The 18,296-nt window shown below is 43.6% G+C and overlaps 1 protein-coding gene across 8 annotated transcripts in view; it reads right to left on the bottom strand.

Annotated features, from left to right (window-relative positions):
* The window catches only part of MED12L (mediator complex subunit 12L), a 1,138,385-nt gene that overhangs the window by 177,174 nt on the left and 942,915 nt on the right, over nt 1–18,296 (bottom strand). For all 8 annotated transcript variants that reach the window (XR_010175887.1, XM_063916060.1, XM_063916058.1 and 5 more), the window contains 2 exons: nt 17,366–17,477; nt 1,361–1,450 (listed from right to left, as the gene is read on the bottom strand). Coding sequence is in view for 7 of the 8 variants with exons in the window: in XM_063916060.1 (XP_063772130.1) it covers nt 1,361–1,450; nt 17,366–17,477 (202 nt within the window). In the remaining variant the exon portion in view is untranslated. The remainder of the gene's footprint in view (nt 1–1,360; nt 1,451–17,365; nt 17,478–18,296) is intronic.

Below are 18,296 nucleotides of genomic sequence, written 5' to 3'. Positions count from 1 at the left end.
TTCCCCATATGCTGGTACTTATGGTTCCCCAAGTACCAGTATGCGGGGCAGGCTTGCTGGTACTTGTAGTTTCACAGCAAAATACAATATTCTTTTGAACACTTTCACAGCTATCAGCCCTCCATCCACAGCCCACGGATGGAGGGGACAGCCCCGGGCTTCAACCCTGGCCTTTGGGTGCATAGAGGGGGAGACCCCTTTATTTAAGGGGTCCCCACTCCCCCCCATGGAATCTCAACCATTGTGACTAGTTGGGGGGAGTGATACTGAGGCTGCAGAGACCTATATAAAAGTGTCCCCCCCGTGGCATAACCTCCCTGGCTAGTGGAGCCCGGTGCTGGTTTCAAAAATACGGGGGATCCCTACTTCTTTTGTCCCTGGTATTTTTGGAACCAGGACCGGTCCAAGAGTCCGGAGCTGGCTGTTTAAATACGGGGAACCCCAGTAAATTTTCCCCCCGTATTTTTGCAACCAGGACTGGCTCAAAGAGCCCGAGGCTGGTTATGCTTTTGGGGGAGACCAGCACGTCATTTATTTATTTTTTTACACTTTCTGTACTTTCACAGACAGAAGCATGCACGGATCTCACTGATATGTGCATGTTTCTGACAAAAGGTGGGTACACACTAATAGATATATCTGCAGATAAATTGATCTGCAGATATATCTATGGACGGATCAGCATACACACTGCCCGATCCGTCGGGGACTGAGGTCATGAACTGGGCGGGCGTGTACACACGCCCGCCCAGTTCAGCTGTCAATCACCGCCGGCCGCCGCAGCATGTGTACGGGCGGTCGGCCGACCGCCCCATACACACACAGCGACGCGCCAATATATCGGTAGATATATTGGCCGTCGCCTGTGCTGCGGGGCCGACGCGATACGTCTTTGAACGACGGAGTTCACGCCGTACACACTGGCCGACGGTCCCGCGATATATCGGCCGTTCAGGAGAACGGCCGATATATCGACCAGTGTGTACGGGCCTTAAGTAATGAATACATGACCAAAAGCCGCATGTTTTTATTACTAAAAATCGCCAAAAATCGCATGCACCCTATTCCTTTGTGATTTTAGTAACAGATAGCAAGTTACAAATGTGCAATTTGGTGCGATTTTTTTAGACACCTAAAAAATTGCACCCTATTACATTTAGCCAATGGTGTCAGCAGGGGAGAGGGCATTGAGCAAAAAGGAAGAGGTTGCTGAAGAAGAGACAAGAGTTCAGAAGTGAGAGTGAGTAATAAAAAAAAGGCATAGTCAGGAATAACATCTAGTAAAGAATAATAAAAAACAGCTAATAGTCATTTTAATTAGCCACTGAAACAATGTGACTCTATCCAGAGTATATGTTACCAAATTAAGGCGCAATTGTAGAGCCTCGTGCATCATCTGCCGAGCTTTCACATCATCCTGGTATTTCTCCTCTCTCCAGTTACACAGAATCTAGAGGCAGTATAGATACACAATCATTTATAGTCACAATATGGTCAAACATGGAATGTACAAACTACTATAGTTAAACTGTCATGTTACAGTAACATATCATTTTATACAAAGGATTGTATCTATGTAGTAATTGCATTATACTGTGCTGTACACAGATTTCCAACATTCCTACAAATTGCAAAAAGGGCACTGGCCACTGGCGTATTTATAATGGGTGCAGTGTGTGCGGTACACACGGGTCCCTGAGTCCAGCGCCAATGTCAGCAGCACTGGTTAATCACAGTGAAAATTGCGCAGCAGCCATTTTCACGGAGTTCTGCGCATGCACAGTAGAGAAAACAATGGGAAAGTGGCCACTGCGCCATTGTCCCGGAGACCTGTACATGCGCAGTAAAGTCTGAGCCCTCTAGTGCTTGGACTCTGCGCACCGGCCTCCTCCTCTCTTAAAGCGCCCTTGGCACGTGCACTGTGGGCCTGCAGTTTTGCACTTGCATAAATGTCCTACACTTGTGTCCATATACATCTTGTCTCAATATGCCACGCAACGGGAGATGCCTGGCATGAGCATACCTCCCAACTTTGTCAAAGCTAAAATAGGGATCTAGGCACGCGCCCCCAAAAGGGGTGTGGTCTATATAAAAGGGGCATGGCCTCGTGGCAGAGCCACGATCGCGAGTCACGCCCCCTTTTACAGTCACTGAGAGGGCATGTCCTCTCTCCCTCTGTCACCTGTGAATAGATGCTGTGCGCTATTCACCACTGCTCTGAGCTTCCCAACTACCCCCCCGACCACCACCATGGGACACTGCACAAACATCAGGACAATTGGGAGGTATCATGAGTGAGCTGACAGGAGCCGTGTAACTCCGTTAGCATCGGGTGTCTATTTTTTGCCAAAAATGCATTTTATTTGGAGCACTATGTAAACAGGACGAACAAACAAACTCTGCTGATTAAAATGCTATGCACTATACAAGGGAAATGGGTCTAGACTGCACACCCTAGTGGTTGTAATGAGAGGTGCTATCTGCGGAGATTCATGGTACTACAAGTGAAGGAATAGGTGCTAGACTGGTTTGGGGGTGCCCTGCACCCCGATGTGAACCCCAAAGTGTTAGGGACTTGCTCGATAGAGGTGACCTCAACGCGGTGGGCAAGCCCATCTTATTGGCCAATTATATGCTGACAACCTCTTGTAATTTACAGTAATGATTGCATAGTGCATCTGCACCTATTCCTTTTCTTGTAGTACCATAAATCTCAGCAGATAGCACCTCTCATTACAACCACTAGGGTGTGCAGTCTAGACCTATTCCCCCTGTATAGTCCATGCCATGTGTATAAATACACACCTGAAGTCTGAGATTACTTAATTCTTGACTAGGACCCCTCCCCCACCTTCCCAACTGGTTTTTGCACATAAATGATTCAGGCATAATAAAAAGTAAGTCCTATTATTTTCATATAGCGTCAGTTTTTTGGGGGGTAAGCATTGAGGTGTGGGGTCCCCTGAACTGTTCTGCTGGGCCACTTCGGGCATCACACACTAACACTTATATTCACTATTTTTATCACTACTTCTATGTGTGTTTTTTTATTTATGTATATTTTTTTCACATACTTTATATCTATTTTTATTACACTTTCTACACTCAGTAACTATCTCTGCTTATTCTATACTTTATTACACCTCACTATTTTCTACTAGTGTGATGCTCAGGGGTGGGTTCTTGGCTAGGCTGGTTTGGGGGTGCCCTGCACCCCGATGTGAACCCCAAAGTGTTAGGGACTTCCTCAATATAGGTGACCTTGACACGATGGGCAAGCCCATTTCATTGGCCAATTATATGCGAACGACCTATTATATATTGTAATTTACAGTAATGATTGCATAGTGCATCTGCACCTATTCCTTCTCTTAAAATGCTATGCGGCATGCCTATGTTCAACTGCAGCTGTATCGGCATACAAAATACCACATTACATGTAGAGTAGCATTTTGTATACAGATACAGCCGCACACAGAATATAGGCATGCCACATAGCATTTTAATCAGTAAAAACGGCTTGTGCTTCTTATTTGCATCATTTTCAAATAAGATGCATTTTAATGTACTGTAAAAAAACACATGAAAAGACACTCGGCGCTACCAAGTCACGCCGCGGCATGGCGTAACTAGAAGTGCTGTTTAACATGCAGGGAGGCTAGATGTAAGTGGACACATCTGTTAGGGGACCTATTCAATACCCAATTTTCATGTGTGATAATGCTTGATGCGTAAACACACATTACATTTTTAGCTTCAGATCATTCTACAGCAGAGGTTCTCAAACTCGGTCCTCGGGAGCCCACACAGTGCATGTTTTGCAGGTAACCCAGCAGGTGCACAGGTGTATTAATTACTCACTGACACATTTTAAAAGGTCCACAGGTTGAGCTAATTATTTCACTTGCGATTCTGTGAGGAGACCTGCAAAACATGCACTGTGTGGGCCCCCAAGGACCGAGTTTGAGAACCTCTGTTCTACAGTATTGATCACCTTTTTATGATATTGCAAAAAAAAAAAAAACAAATCAGGTCTTTACTAATTTGCCCATAAAAAGTAACAGCATAGAAAGTCAGTTCTTTTGGCAGGATATTTTGATATTAATCAAATCAGCCAATTACACTATCTGTGGCAAAAAAAATCAGGGACCAAATGTGCTCGAATCTCAATGTAAGCCATAATGATGTACATTTTATTAAACAGATACATAAAGACCTTAAAATACTTTTAATTATTGAAGCCCTCTATTTCCATTAGGATTAATTATTGCCCACAGTCTGGATCTGCATCTCAGAAAAACATTCATAGAGGAGAAAAAAATATTTACAATGAAATGACTTATTTAGTGCAGGTCTCTTGGCAGTTTCAGCATTTGATAGGAGGATCACATGCAGTATAAGTATACCTGTGGTTGATATGCGCTGAACATACTCACATGCTGTAGGTTTGCGATTTTATAGGCAATTAAACAGCAAAAATGATCCATAAAAAAAAAAAAAATACAAACTTCTCTTGTATGTCCGACGCAAACACTATTTTTTAGTTGAACATACCCTAAATTACCTCCAGCTCACCCTACACCTGTACTGTAAGTACGCTTTTATGACTTTTTCCTAATACGTTCTGAGGCTCATTCAGGTGCAGTTCTTCCTGCTACTGCTGTTGCTGTCTTTTGCTGTATGCAATTGCGATGATATTGTATGCTAATATGGGCAGAAGCTAACCTGAGCATAGGGGCGGCCACTGCCATTGCATAATTTCCATCTGACGGCATAAAATTGCTGATACCATTGCCGCAAATTGGGTTATATCAGAGTCTTGAGCGCCTCTGAAGACGCAAAGGTTGAGCTGCTCTCCTGGGACGGTGAGGGCTGTCCAGAAGCAAGCAAGATCGCAACTGCTAATTTACGCATGCCCAGAAAACACCGTCTGAACGGCCATGACACGCCTGCATTTGCCCGACCACTCTCCGTTCCCACCCCCAATGCTATTTTCCTGTCACTCACTTTGCGACTAGTTCTTTGGTGCAATCACATTCGCATTTCACTTGCTGCACATGCACACTGAGGGGTATCTTCAATTAGTGCCGTATTTTACGACAGTCACAAAATCTGCACTATTTCGACCTCAGCTTATACAATAGCAGGAGTTTTTGCCCATTTTTTAATTCATTTTCGCGCATGCTTTTTCATTTGCTTTTTTTTTTTGTCGAATCGGGATTGGGCGAAAACAGACCCCAAAACACCGGCGATTTTGACAAAACACGTGGATTGGCCGATCCACGTGGTTTTCGCCCGTGCTGATTTTTCGACAAGTAGAAGAAACAGCACAGGCACTGAATAGGACTAATGTAAATTCGACCTAAAAATGGGCGAAAAGTAGTGATGTGCACCGGAAATTTTTCGGGTTTTGTGTTTTGGATTTGGATTCGGTTCCGCGGCCGTGTTTTGATTCGGACGCGTTTTGGCAAAACCTCCCTGAAATTTTTTTGTCGGATTCGGGTGTGTTTTGGGGGGGTAATTCCAAGTTGATCGCAGCAGGAATTTAGTTAGCAATTGGGCAAAACCATGTGCACTGCAGGGGAGGCAGATTTAACATGTGCAGAGAGAGTTAGATTTGGGTGGGTTATTTTATTTCTGTGCAGGGTAAATACTGGCTGCTTTATTTTTACACTGCAAATTAGATTGCAGATTGAACACACCCCACCCAAATCTAACTCTCTCTGCACATGTTATATCTGCCTCCCCTGCAGTGCACATGGTTTTGCCCAATTGCTAACTAAATTCCTGCTGCGATCAACTTGGAATTACCCCCTGGATTTGGTGTTTTTGTTACAAAAAAACTCAAAAACAGCTTAAATCATAGAAGTTGGGGGTCATTTTGATCCCATTGTATTATTAACCTCGAAAACCATAATTTCCACTCATTTCCAGTCTATTCTGAACACCTCACACCTCACAATATTATTTTTAGTCCTAAAATTTGCACCGAGGTCGCTGGATGACTAAGCTAAGCGACCCAAGTGGCCGACACAAACACCTGGCCCATCTAGGAGTGGCACTGCAGTTTTCTAGCGAGAGGATGAGTGCTTCCATCCTCATGTGAATCTGAACCACTAGCCATGAACATAGGCCAGGGCCTCAGCCGTTCCCTGCCACTCCGTGTCGTAAATGGCATATTGGCAAGTTTACGCTTCTCATCAGATGCTTTTAATTTTTATTTTTGGGTAATTTTACTGAACTTTTGTAGTATACTTGCCGACACAGAGGTAGAGCAATGGACTACTGTACTGTACTGCTATATATATACTGGTGGTCAGCAAAATTCTGCACTGTCCTCCTACTATATAATACTGCGCACAACTAAAATGCACCACAGGTATGGATGGATAGTATACTTGACGACACAGAGGTAGGTAGAGCAGTGGCCTACTGTACCGTACTGCTATATATTATATACTGGTGGTCAGCAAAATTCTGCACTGTCCTCCTACTATATAATACTGCGCACAACTAAAATGCACCACAGGTATGGATGGATAGTATACTTGACGACACAATGGTAGTGTCAAAGTCAGAAAAATGTCTCAATGCACGTTGCCATATTTGCACCGCACACTGGTCCGCGCTGCGCGTGCATGCGCTCTCCCGTGGATTCGCATACCCGCAATAACGTGCACTCGCAGGCGCGGTATGCGTATTTACGGTAGAGTTTATGTAGTCGTAGCGTGCGACTCATTCGTTACAAATGTTCACAATTAATGTAGTTTATAGATTATGGTCCCTTTGATAGATTCTGAAAGTTTGGTTAATATAGAATGTCCCTGAACGGAGGAATCCCTCTTTGTATTGTGCGAAGGGTCTAACAGGAGTCAGACAGTGGTGTTTGGTACCTATCGGAAGAGTATTTAAATAGCAATATTCCGGTGTTGGTTTGGAGCAGATTAATTGCTCGTGCGAATAGTTATGGACATAAGAAGTTATGTCCATTTATTCATTATTATTTGTCCTTACTTAGTCATGCATCTGAACAGTTGGAGACAGGCATCAGTAGGTCTCAAATGTCTCTTTGACCTCAGAGATCCCCCAAACAATAGTTTGCATGTTAAGAGGGCCTCATCTCTACACATGCATAAGGTAAACACAGGAATAGTAATTGAAGATCAATTGTACTCCAAATCAGTATCTTTCCCGCAGACGGAGTACAATAGTCTTTAATTACACTGAGCTTTTGAGACTCAATGAGGAGGGTCAACACCTGTGTTTACAAATGGGGCTGGATTTGTATACAGGAGAATGAGGGCTGAGATGTCATTGTCTCAACTGAAAGTGGACATCATGAATATAGAACAGAACCCAGACAGGATTCTGTTTTGTATTCGCCAAACAATACCCCCTCCAGAAGACAGGAATGTGTTAGTTATCACCCATTGTTTTGCATAACCAGGGCCACTGATATGAATCAACTTGTGACCTTTGTTATAATGCGAAGCCGAGTTCCTGCGTCCAATGGACAGTGAGACTGTAGGGACCAATAGATTGCATTGTGTGTGAGCAGCATAAATAGGCAGGCCGACCACATCCAGCTCACTCTCTCATCAACGGCTATCTGCTGATAGCCGGGAGCTGGATATCGAGGCGCAGGCGATCATACCCTTTGTGCGTAAGTTTCTCTCCGTTATCATTGTCTTTCTGTGAGCCAATATCTCTCTCTCTCTCTCTCTCTCTCTCTCTCTCTCTCTCTCTGTTCTCTCATATCTCCCCTAGACTAGGCTAGTATTGTATTGTATTAGATAGTATTGTATTGTATTGCATTTAGGTCAGTGTAGTATTGTCTTTTTGTATTTATTGTTTAGTTCTGTGGTTAGGAAGTCTCTGTTATATTGTAGTGTATCATTTGTACTGTTATCCCCTTTTACAAGTATATTAGACATATTACAGTTAATAGGCCTTGGAACCTAAACCAGTATCTGTGTATTTTCTATAGTGTTAAGTGTTCACTTGAGCGTCGGTGACGCTCAAGCAGCTTTGTAGTTAGTCAGGTTACACAAGGTTGCACTTACACCCTGTACTCACATTAAGGTATTCAGTGTATTTCATTGGTATAAGGTTTTATCATAAAGGTATAGTGTTGTGAGCGTCTGCATCGCTGGTGACCTCCTCGTGGTCTCGAGCGTAAACTACGCCATAGCGAATCATTACCCTAGACATAACCAATAACGTGTCCTGTGATCGCTGGGCCGTGAGCGAACGTGACGCTTGAGCGTCTCGCCTACGGCTGAGCGATCGTTACGCAACTAGCGTACCATTACGGTACTTCTTAAGTAAACAGCGTACAGTGTTCTTAGCTTCATAAAGGGTTGTTATAAGGCAAAGGAATTTAGCATTGTCAATTGCGGGCTCGTCCTATACTTCTCACATCTGCACTAGGTAGATCAGCAGACATTATCCCCCAGCAAAGGGTGGGAGGTTGTCTCACAGTGCTGGCGGGATAAGCGTCTGCTTCGCTTAGATAAAGAGTGCTGAAGGAACCCGGTAACCGGAAGTAAGAACAAAACGCTTGTGTCTTTTAAAACTTTTATTTCTCTTCTGTCTTGCGTATACACGCACGCATACATATATCTGCATTTCTGTTTCATTTTTCGTATATCACTATTCCTGTTTGCCAATTTTATAGTTGATAGAAAGTGCTAAAAAGAGATTTGCTGTTATTTAATAGTAGAGGTGATAGTTAAAGTATAGAACAAACACACGGTTTGTCTGAGATACAAGGCAGTCAGTGTGGATTGCGGTAGATGATCAGGGATCATTTACATTGATAAAAATATATTGTGTTACGGTGGATCCTTTGCATTGCATACACGTGTCGCTAACAAAGACTAGCGTACGCAATCCAAAAGGCAGACGCACGCAGCGTTCATTACGCAACGTAGCGTCCGGTTACGCCCACGTAGCTCAAGTTGTGATAAAGTGAAGTAACGCAAAGGCGATAATTAACGCGAAGCGGTAAATAACGCAAATCTATTTTTAGAAAATCTGAAATTTAGTTTAACAGATCCTGCTCCTAATTGGTAACACTCTTGGCCTGAAGACAATTTCTGCGCAGAAATAGATATAGAAACAAAAGTGTACATGTGTTGAGTGAGTGTGTTTTGTATACAAAAGTTTATATAACTTTAAGGTGGAACCAAAAGGAAAGCCGGGTACTCGTCAAGGGACATACGTGTAAGTGACATATACGGTGGCTAGGGAGGCATCTCTGGTTAAATAATATTTGAGCATTAGAGTATAGCGGACCATAAGGTAACAAGACCAGGAGGTCATAAGGTAACAAGACCAGGAGGTCATAAGGTAACAAGACCAGGAGGTCATAAGGTAACAAGACCAGGAGGTCATAAGGTAACAGACCAGGAGGTCATAAGGTAACAGGTAAAATAGACAAAGAGGTCCGCTATAAAAGTACAGTGGCACAACGCCTGGGGTGTTGGTGCAGAACCCATATAGGCCATACAAGCTCTGGCTGAAGGAATCGCAGCCGGAAACATAGATTCCATTGATCTTTCAGTACATGACAAGTAGTGCTCGTGTACTGAACGATTGGACCGCACGTAATTGTGTGCAGTAGTTAGTAATCTGACCTAATACCATTAGAGTAAAGTGGTCACAAACGCTATCTGTACATTCTGACGTGATTTGTGTAATTTTTTATTTTTGGAAGGGAAGTTCGCTGGTCACTCAGGAACTATCTAACAACCCCAACTTTACTGGAAAGAGTAAGTGTCCTGCGGGTAACCCTCATATGTTCCAGTAAATAAAGGTTCACAGGGGCCCTAGGTTGGGTCCAGCAGCTCTGGCTACAGTGATTGCAGCACAGGCCAACGTGGGCGAGAAGTAAGTGGGGTACTTGATAAACCACCACCGCCGGCCTGCCCAAGGACATCTTGGTTTGTTTGTAAGGGTTCGCTGAAAGCCTTGATATTCAAGGAGGAATAGGCAACGCCTGCAGATTATGGGGGCCATTTGTTCAGGTAGGGGGCGATCAACCTCGGTTCGGGTTGATTCAGAGAACCGATCCATCGGGTCGGCACGATATGTGAAGTTTTATGTGATGAATGGGAGAGAATGACTGTACAAGACAGGGACAAATTCCCAAGAATAGGTAGCTTTAGTCCAGAAGTGTTACAAAATTTAAGGAGGAGGATATGTCTCGTAAAATCAGCAAAGAGACAAAATAAACATTATGAATATTTACAGTTATGGCAACAGGAAAGTGAATTACAAAAAGAGTCTATTGACTTTTCTGACTCTTATCTTGAGGGGAGAGACATGGCAGCAGGAGAGGAGTTGATTGCGGAGAGAAAAGCACAAAAGTGGAACAATAAAAACGCTCTTAGCAACTGTAATATAGATTATAAGAATAAGTGTAATAAATGTAACTATGATTATTGTAATACTGTTGAATGTACAACTATTAACCCATGCAAGTCGCACCCCATGTTAAACTTTCCTCAGGAATACAAACAAGAAAGTGAGCCCAGAACGATGTCGGCACCTCTTCCAGAAGCCATCCTACAAGACATCCAGGTGGACACGACCAAATTGGTAAAGGCAATAATCAAACCCCCTAACGGAGGGTCAGGTGAGGTCGTGTCCACAGGTACGTACAATGTTTTATATCACGCACAAACAAATGTACCCCATATTGTAAGACCAAAACAAGGTGATGTGATTGAGTTTAGTCCTGTCAGGGTGATCACAGTCCCCAATGGGAAGACTGACGATCAGGGAACCATTCCCGTCAAGGACAGTGCAATGCGCCATCCCTGGTCCCGGACAGAATTGAGATCAATCATGTCTGATTACCCAGATCCTAGGAAAGATCTAAGTGTATGATCAAAGATTCACAGAAGGTATATCAACTCCCTAGACAACGACATAATCATGGTATCCAAGGAATCAGGTAGGTACAGGGAAAGCGGTTGATGGTGATGAGCATCCAAACGTTTGAGGAGGCATCAAATCAGCCAAGACCCCATTTCACTGACACTTGGAGGAAGCCCAGGGTTTGTTATCATTGTAGAAGAGAAGGGCATTATGCCAGTAACTGTAATAACCCACATAAAGTTAGACCCCCTAGACATGAAAATGAGCATGAATATGACACACCAAATTATAATCAAGGATCACATAGGCAGGAAAGGTGATTATTAGGAATGGAGGCAAGCCTGAGGTAACGGTTAATGAAGTGGGAGGTCATTCACTAAAGACACAGGAATGACCAGGTGAAAAGTTGTAAATGTATTTGTGAAAAATGTTTTTTCTTTCTCTCTCTATCCCCATCTCTGACGATTATTGGTAAGAATTCAAACATTGCATATTCGCTTGGTCCTTGCAGAAGTCTACCAAACCCCAGCATGACCTATCCACCACAATGTATTCTGGCCAGATACAGACAGTGGAATAATGCAAGTGCTGGTGGGGAGGGACTGCTCAAGGAAACCATTAGACACGTAGATACGACAGCCTAATAGTCTGACAATGTTTTCTTAATGTTGACAACGTTTAAAATTGCTTTGTTTCTCTTCTCTTATTGGTGGTTATTGTCGGGTTATGTAATGTATATATGCACATGAATTGTTCTCTATCTCTTTTGTTTTTTTATTTTCTCTCTCTCCTCACTCATGTTTCCATGATTTAAAGATGGTATGTCACCCCTAAGTGTTAACCAATGGTAATGCCAGATTTTTGCTCCTTACAGAAAGATCGTCGGTTAGGAAGGAATATTGCATCACCAGAATGATCGTTTTTGAAGACTGAGAGACAACACCTTTGAGAGGACAGCAGAACAAGAAGAACAACAAGACGAGAGAACTTATTATCGTAACGAGTTCTCTCCCCCTCAAACTGATTTTCTTATACCCCATTTACAAATTTCTTCTTTTCTCCTCCTGTAAGATGGACTTGCCCCAAGAGACTGTGATATGGATTTTTCCCGTTAACCATGATGTTGACCAGAGCAGTCTGTTTCGGTGAGAGTACCAGTGAGGTCGAGAAAGGATCCAGAAAGGTCCTGATGACTGAGACGGAGGTGTAAATTTCCAATAGCAACCCAATCACCAAGCAAAGGCGAGTACCGGGCACGATCTAACAACCATGTTATTTGTAAACAACTGTGAAGGAATGTTAGTTCAAAAAGAAAGTTGTATCTGTAGGCTCTGTAACAAAGAAATGCCAATCTAGTTTTAATATCCATATGGACCGGCATCCATTGAGTGACTATCACTCCTTAGTGGGTAACGTATTAAACAAGACCGATTGTTGGGTATGCTCTCAAGTACCTCAGGGTCACAGCAAATCAGGGCTAGTACCATTTCCTTTAACGTTAGGGGAGGTACTTGAGCTAAGTGGTGGGAGACCGGTGGACCGGAGGTTTAACATCTCCAGCCCTCCTAGTTTGAAGCTCCACCAATACCGTGTGGATAGGTCCCTCTTATGTTTTAATATCTCCAATCCTAGAAAACCGGGAAATTGGGAAGTGTCATGGAGCAACCTTACCATGACCTTTTCACACAGAGCAGATAGAATGCCTACAGATACCGAGCTCGTACGCCACATAGCCAGTAGAGGAAAATCTTTTCGGTATCGATATACCTTAGGAAATAGGATTACTAGAGTTGGAGAGGTATCACCAGGATACTGTGCACATGTCATACAAACTGATACGTGCATTAGGCAGATGGAAGAATTAGGGTCAGGAGATTTCACCTGGAAGGTTTGTAACATGGTCATGTCCTTCTCCGTCCCTTATGTTCTCCCCGATGACGCATATTTCATATGCGGGAGAAAGGCGTACAAGTGGCAAGCCCCAAACTCTGAAGGATTGTGTTATATTGGAAAAGTATTGCCTGAAGTGATGACTTTTACACATGACAAAATGAAGGACATACACCGTGGTGCCCAAGCTCCTTATACTCACACTCACTACGAGCACCGGGTTAAAAGACAACTGTCAGAAAGGTTAGAGCATCCGGCCTCTGATCTTATCCATGAATCCACCGGGATTCAGGTTCTGGTAGCGTTAGATTTCACTCGTACCGCTCGAGGAGTGATGAATTATAAATACATTTCCGCACTCGCCAATTTGTTAGATAATATCACTGAAATGTATGATGACACGTTTAGATACACTGGAAGAGAACTTCAAGCTTACAAAACAGAACTAGTTCAGCATAGGATGGTTCTTAATTACCTTACAGCAGTAACAGGCGGATATTGTGTTACATTGGCAACACAGTACGGCATAAAGTGTTGCACGTATATCACAAATAGCACCGAGGATCCGGTAGAGGTCATAGACCAAAAGATGGACGATATTCTGCAATTAAAGTGGGAATTTCGTCGAAAACACAATCTCACCCTTGCTGCTGTAGGTAATGAGCTGACTGGTTGGGTGTCATGGTTGAACCCGCGAAATTGGTTCTCCGGTTTAGGAGATTGGGCTCAAGGAGTCATAATGGATGTTGGAAAGTTTCTACTATGTATCTTGGGTGTCGTTATATCGATTGGATTGATATTTAGATGCGGGCAGGCTTTAATGAGGTGCAAACAAAGTACAAAAGTGATGAGCTTGAGGAGTGAGGAAACTGTAATTAACCTGGATTTGATTTATGACCCAATGATAGAAACCAGAATGTGATGAAAATGCGATTATACGGTCCGTTTCTTTCACCTGTTTTTCTGCTTTTCTCCAAGATACAAAGACCCCCTTGGACGAGGAAGCTGACGAGACGAGATGTATACAGACAACGGATTGACCAAAGAAGAAGATTTGACAACTTTAAATATGGACACTTGATGAACTTTGCCATGGATCCCCAGTTTCCCTAGTATTTTTAAACTCACGCTAGCCCAACATTTTTTGTAAATCTGATGGCTCAGACAAAGCTATTTGCTCATGCCTAAGGAGCAATACAGCGCAAAGAAGACGACTCTCAACAGATACCGAAAACAACTTCGACGACAGATGTACATTTCCCTGACATAGAATATCATTGCATTTTTCGTAAGTGTTCTTTATCTTCATCTCTGCAACCCCCAGGTAACGACACACATAGACGATAGGGAATACAGGCACAGATAGCAGCAACCACATACCTCCCCCATTCATGTATCATCAACTAAAATGTGCATCCCCATTTTGTTACAACCACAGCCGAAATGAGCTCGGTAGAGTTTGACAGCCCATCCACAGACCTGTGCCACAGGATAAGAAGGAATTCAAATGTATACTTCGCAATACCTCGAAGCTTGATTTACAACACGTACGGCACGATGATACATGACCCCCCCAAACATGGATTCATACACACATGCTTCTGCTATCTCACTAGGTCATACCCTCTTCACACCTTCTCCTCTCTCCTCCCCTACCCAACCATGGAAATCAATTAACCCCTGACTTACATTTTTCTCCTTAAATGTTTTATGGCAGTTATTATTGACTGCCAAAGGGTGGACTGTCAAAGTCAGAAAAATGTCTCAATGCACGTTGCCATATTTGCACCGCACACTGGTCCGCGCTGCGCGTGCATGCGCTCTCCCGTGGATTCGCATACCCGCAATAACGTGCACTCGCAGGCGCGGTATGCGTATTTACGGTAGAGTTTATGTAGTCGTAGCGTGCGACTCATTCGTTACAAATGTTCACAATTAATGTAGTTTATAGATTATGGTCCCTTTGATAGATTCTGAAAGTTTGGTTAATATAGAATGTCCCTGAACGGAGGAATCCCTCTTTGTATTGTGCGAAGGGTCTAACAGGAGTCAGACAGTGGTGTTTGGTACCTATCGGAAGAGTATTTAAATAGCAATATTCCGGTGTTGGTTTGGAGCAGATTAATTGCTCGTGCGAATAGTTATGGACATAAGAAGTTATGTCCATTTATTCATTATTATTTGTCCTTACTTAGTCATGCATCTGAACAGTTGGAGACAGGCATCAGTAGGTCTCAAATGTCTCTTTGACCTCAGAGATCCCCCAAACAATAGTTTGCATGTTAAGAGGGCCTCATCTCTACACATGCATAAGGTAAACACAGGAATAGTAATTGAAGATCAATTGTACTCCAAATCAGTATCTTTCCCGCAGACGGAGTACAATAGTCTTTAATTACACTGAGCTTTTGAGACTCAATGAGGAGGGTCAACACCTGTGTTTACAAATGGGGCTGGATTTGTATACAGGAGAATGAGGGCTGAGATGTCATTGTCTCAACTGAAAGTGGACATCATGAATATAGAACAGAACCCAGACAGGATTCTGTTTTGTATTCGCCAAACAATACCCCCTCCAGAAGACAGGAATGTGTTAGTTATCACCCATTGTTTTGCATAACCAGGGCCACTGATATGAATCAACTTGTGACCTTTGTTATAATGCGAAGCCGAGTTCCTGCGTCCAATGGACAGTGAGACTGTAGGGACCAATAGATTGCATTGTGTGTGAGCAGCACAAATAGGCAGGCCGACCACATCCAGCTCACTCTCTCATCAACGGCTATCTGCTGATAGCCGGGAGCTGGATATCGAGGCGCAGGCGATCATACCCTTTGTGCGTAAGTTTCTCTCCGTTATCATTGTCTTTCTGTGAGCCAATATCTCTCTCTCTCTCTCTCTCTCTCTCTCTCTCTCTCTCTCTCTCTGTTCTGTTCTCTCATATCTCCCCTAGACTAGGCTAGTATTGTATTGTATTAGATAGTATTGTATTGTATTGCATTTAGGTCAGTGTAGTATTGTCTTTTTGTATTTATTGTTTAGTTCTGTGGTTAGGAAGTCTCTGTTATATTGTAGTGTATCATTTGTACTGTTATCCCCTTTTACAAGTATATTAGACATATTACAGTTAATAGGCCTTGGAACCTAAACCAGTATCTGTGTATTTTCTATAGTGTTAAGTGTTCACTTGAGCGTCGGTGACGCTCAAGCAGCTTTGTAGTTAGTCAGGTTACACAAGGTTGCACTTACACCCTGTACTCACATTAAGGTATTCAGTGTATTTCATTGGTATAAGGTTTTATCATAAAGGTATAGTGTTGTGAGCGTCTGCATCGCTGGTGACCTCCTCGTGGTCTCGAGCGTAAACTACGCCATAGCGAATCATTACCCTAGACATAACCAATAACGTGTCCTGTGATCGCTGGGCCGTGAGCGAACGTGACGCTTGAGCGTCTCGCCTACGGCTGAGCGATCGTTACGCAACTAGCGTACCATTACGGTACTTCTTAAGTAAACAGCGTACAGTGTTCTTAGCTTCATAAAGGGTTGTTATAAGGCAAAGGAATTTAGCATTGTCAGTAGGTAGAGCAGTGGCCTACTGTACCGTACTGCTATATATTATATACTGGTGGTCAGCAAAATTCTGCACTGTCCTCCTACTATATATACTGCGCACAACTAAAATGCACCACAGGTATGGATGGATAGTATACTTGACGACAAAGAGGTAGGTAGAGCAGTGGACTACTGTACCGTACTGCTATATAATACTGGTGGTCACTGGTCAGCAAAATTCTGCACTGTCCTCCTATACTACAATGCAGCACAGATATGGAGCATTTTTCAGGTAGAGAACATCGATATTTTCAGCACACTGAGCACAGATATGTGCAGCACACTGAACACAGAAACTGAGAAAACGCTGCACGTCCTCTCCCTATCATCTCCAATGCACGAGTGAAAATGGCGGCGACGCGCGGCTCCTTATATAGAATACGAATCTCGCGAGAATCCGACAGCGGGATGATGACGTTCGGGGGCGTTTTGGTTAACCGAGCAAGGCAGGAAGATCCGAGGCTGCCTCGGAACCGTGTAAAATGGGTGAAGTTCGGGGGGGTTCGGATTCCGAGAAACCGAACCCGCTCATCACTAGCGAAAAGTGCTGGGGTTTTTTCGACTGGGTGAAAAAACTGCACTAATTGAGTACCCTCTGAAGCTCAGACTCCTGCGCAGTAAAAAAGCATTGACTGATGTGCACACAATAGCCACTTTGCAACCACACCTGAATGAGCGTCTCCGTGTGCAAAATGCACCAACAGTAACTGAGGCCCTATGTGGGCAATAACTGATTGGATATTCTAATAATTTTTAATATTTTTATGCTGTTCAAAGACCTTTTTACTTTATTGCTATGAGGAATGTGCTGCAGCAGGTACCAGTGATGAGAGAGATTCTTCAGGTTTATAAACAGGACTTTGCATTTGTTTTGTGACTGTGCACTATTCTTGCATTCAATGTAATTGTAGCTGTTTATGACTGAGCACATAAATGATAGCACTAGCCTCTGTGCTGGTTTATAGAATGGCTGTACCTGGTTCACTTGGTTTTGTAGCGATGTCAGGAGCCCTTCCCGCTGTTCATCCTGGCCCTTTAAGCAGGTCAGCACCAATGACAGGAACGGATGCTGACTCAGCAGTGACATGCTTTACGGGAGACAAATCAACGTCAGCCTCAAGTACAGTAATTGCTTCATTACTACAGAAGATCTACCGCAGGGCTGTGCTTGTTTTTTCTTGGGAGTACTCTATTAAGCAAATGACCTTGAACAGAGGGCCACAAATTGTTATAGCTCACAGTTATCCTCTCAGCAATTAGGTACGGGTTCATTGCGGAATAAATCTTATTCTAAGAAACATTAAAAGTAATATCTTACAATAAATGTATTTTAATGTTTTTAGATTGTAATTTTACACACTGAAATGAGGTGCTGTATTAATGCGAATTATACCCCTTTCAGACCGCCTGAGGCGGGTTGAATCCGGTAGCCTGAAACGGGAGCTTCCAGTGTGCAAACCGCCTCTGGACCCCCGCCGTCTGCAACCCAGCATATTGCCGGGTTGGTGACATCAGCGATGACGCAGCGGGGGTGGCTCTTGGAGATCACATGATCTCCAAACGCCGCCCGTCCACACAGAGTGAACGGGAAACGGGTCGCATCGACCCAGCTCCCGTTCACACTGCACAGTGAGCCAGGTTGAACTCGAGTTCAACCCTGGTCGCTACCAGGGTTGAAATACCGGCTTGACCCAGGATATTTCCCCTGGCACCTTTCAGACCGCACCTGAACATGGGTTATGCGCGCTCATGTGCAATAACCCGTGTTCAAAGCTGGCGGTCTGAAAGGGGTATTATGGAGTTGTGACTTTGACTGTAGGCGAGAGTCCCCGGTATATATTCTCCTTAGATACTGTCCCTCAGAGCATGTCTATGGACTTTATTGTCCTCAGATACTGATCCATGTG

The sequence above is a fragment of the Pseudophryne corroboree genome, chromosome 4 (assembly GCF_028390025.1).
Source record: "Pseudophryne corroboree isolate aPseCor3 chromosome 4, aPseCor3.hap2, whole genome shotgun sequence".
NCBI classification, from domain to species: Eukaryota; Metazoa; Chordata; class Amphibia; order Anura; family Myobatrachidae; genus Pseudophryne; species Pseudophryne corroboree.
Note: the sequence above shows the minus strand (reverse complement) of the source record. Positions and strands in the feature narration are given on the sequence as shown.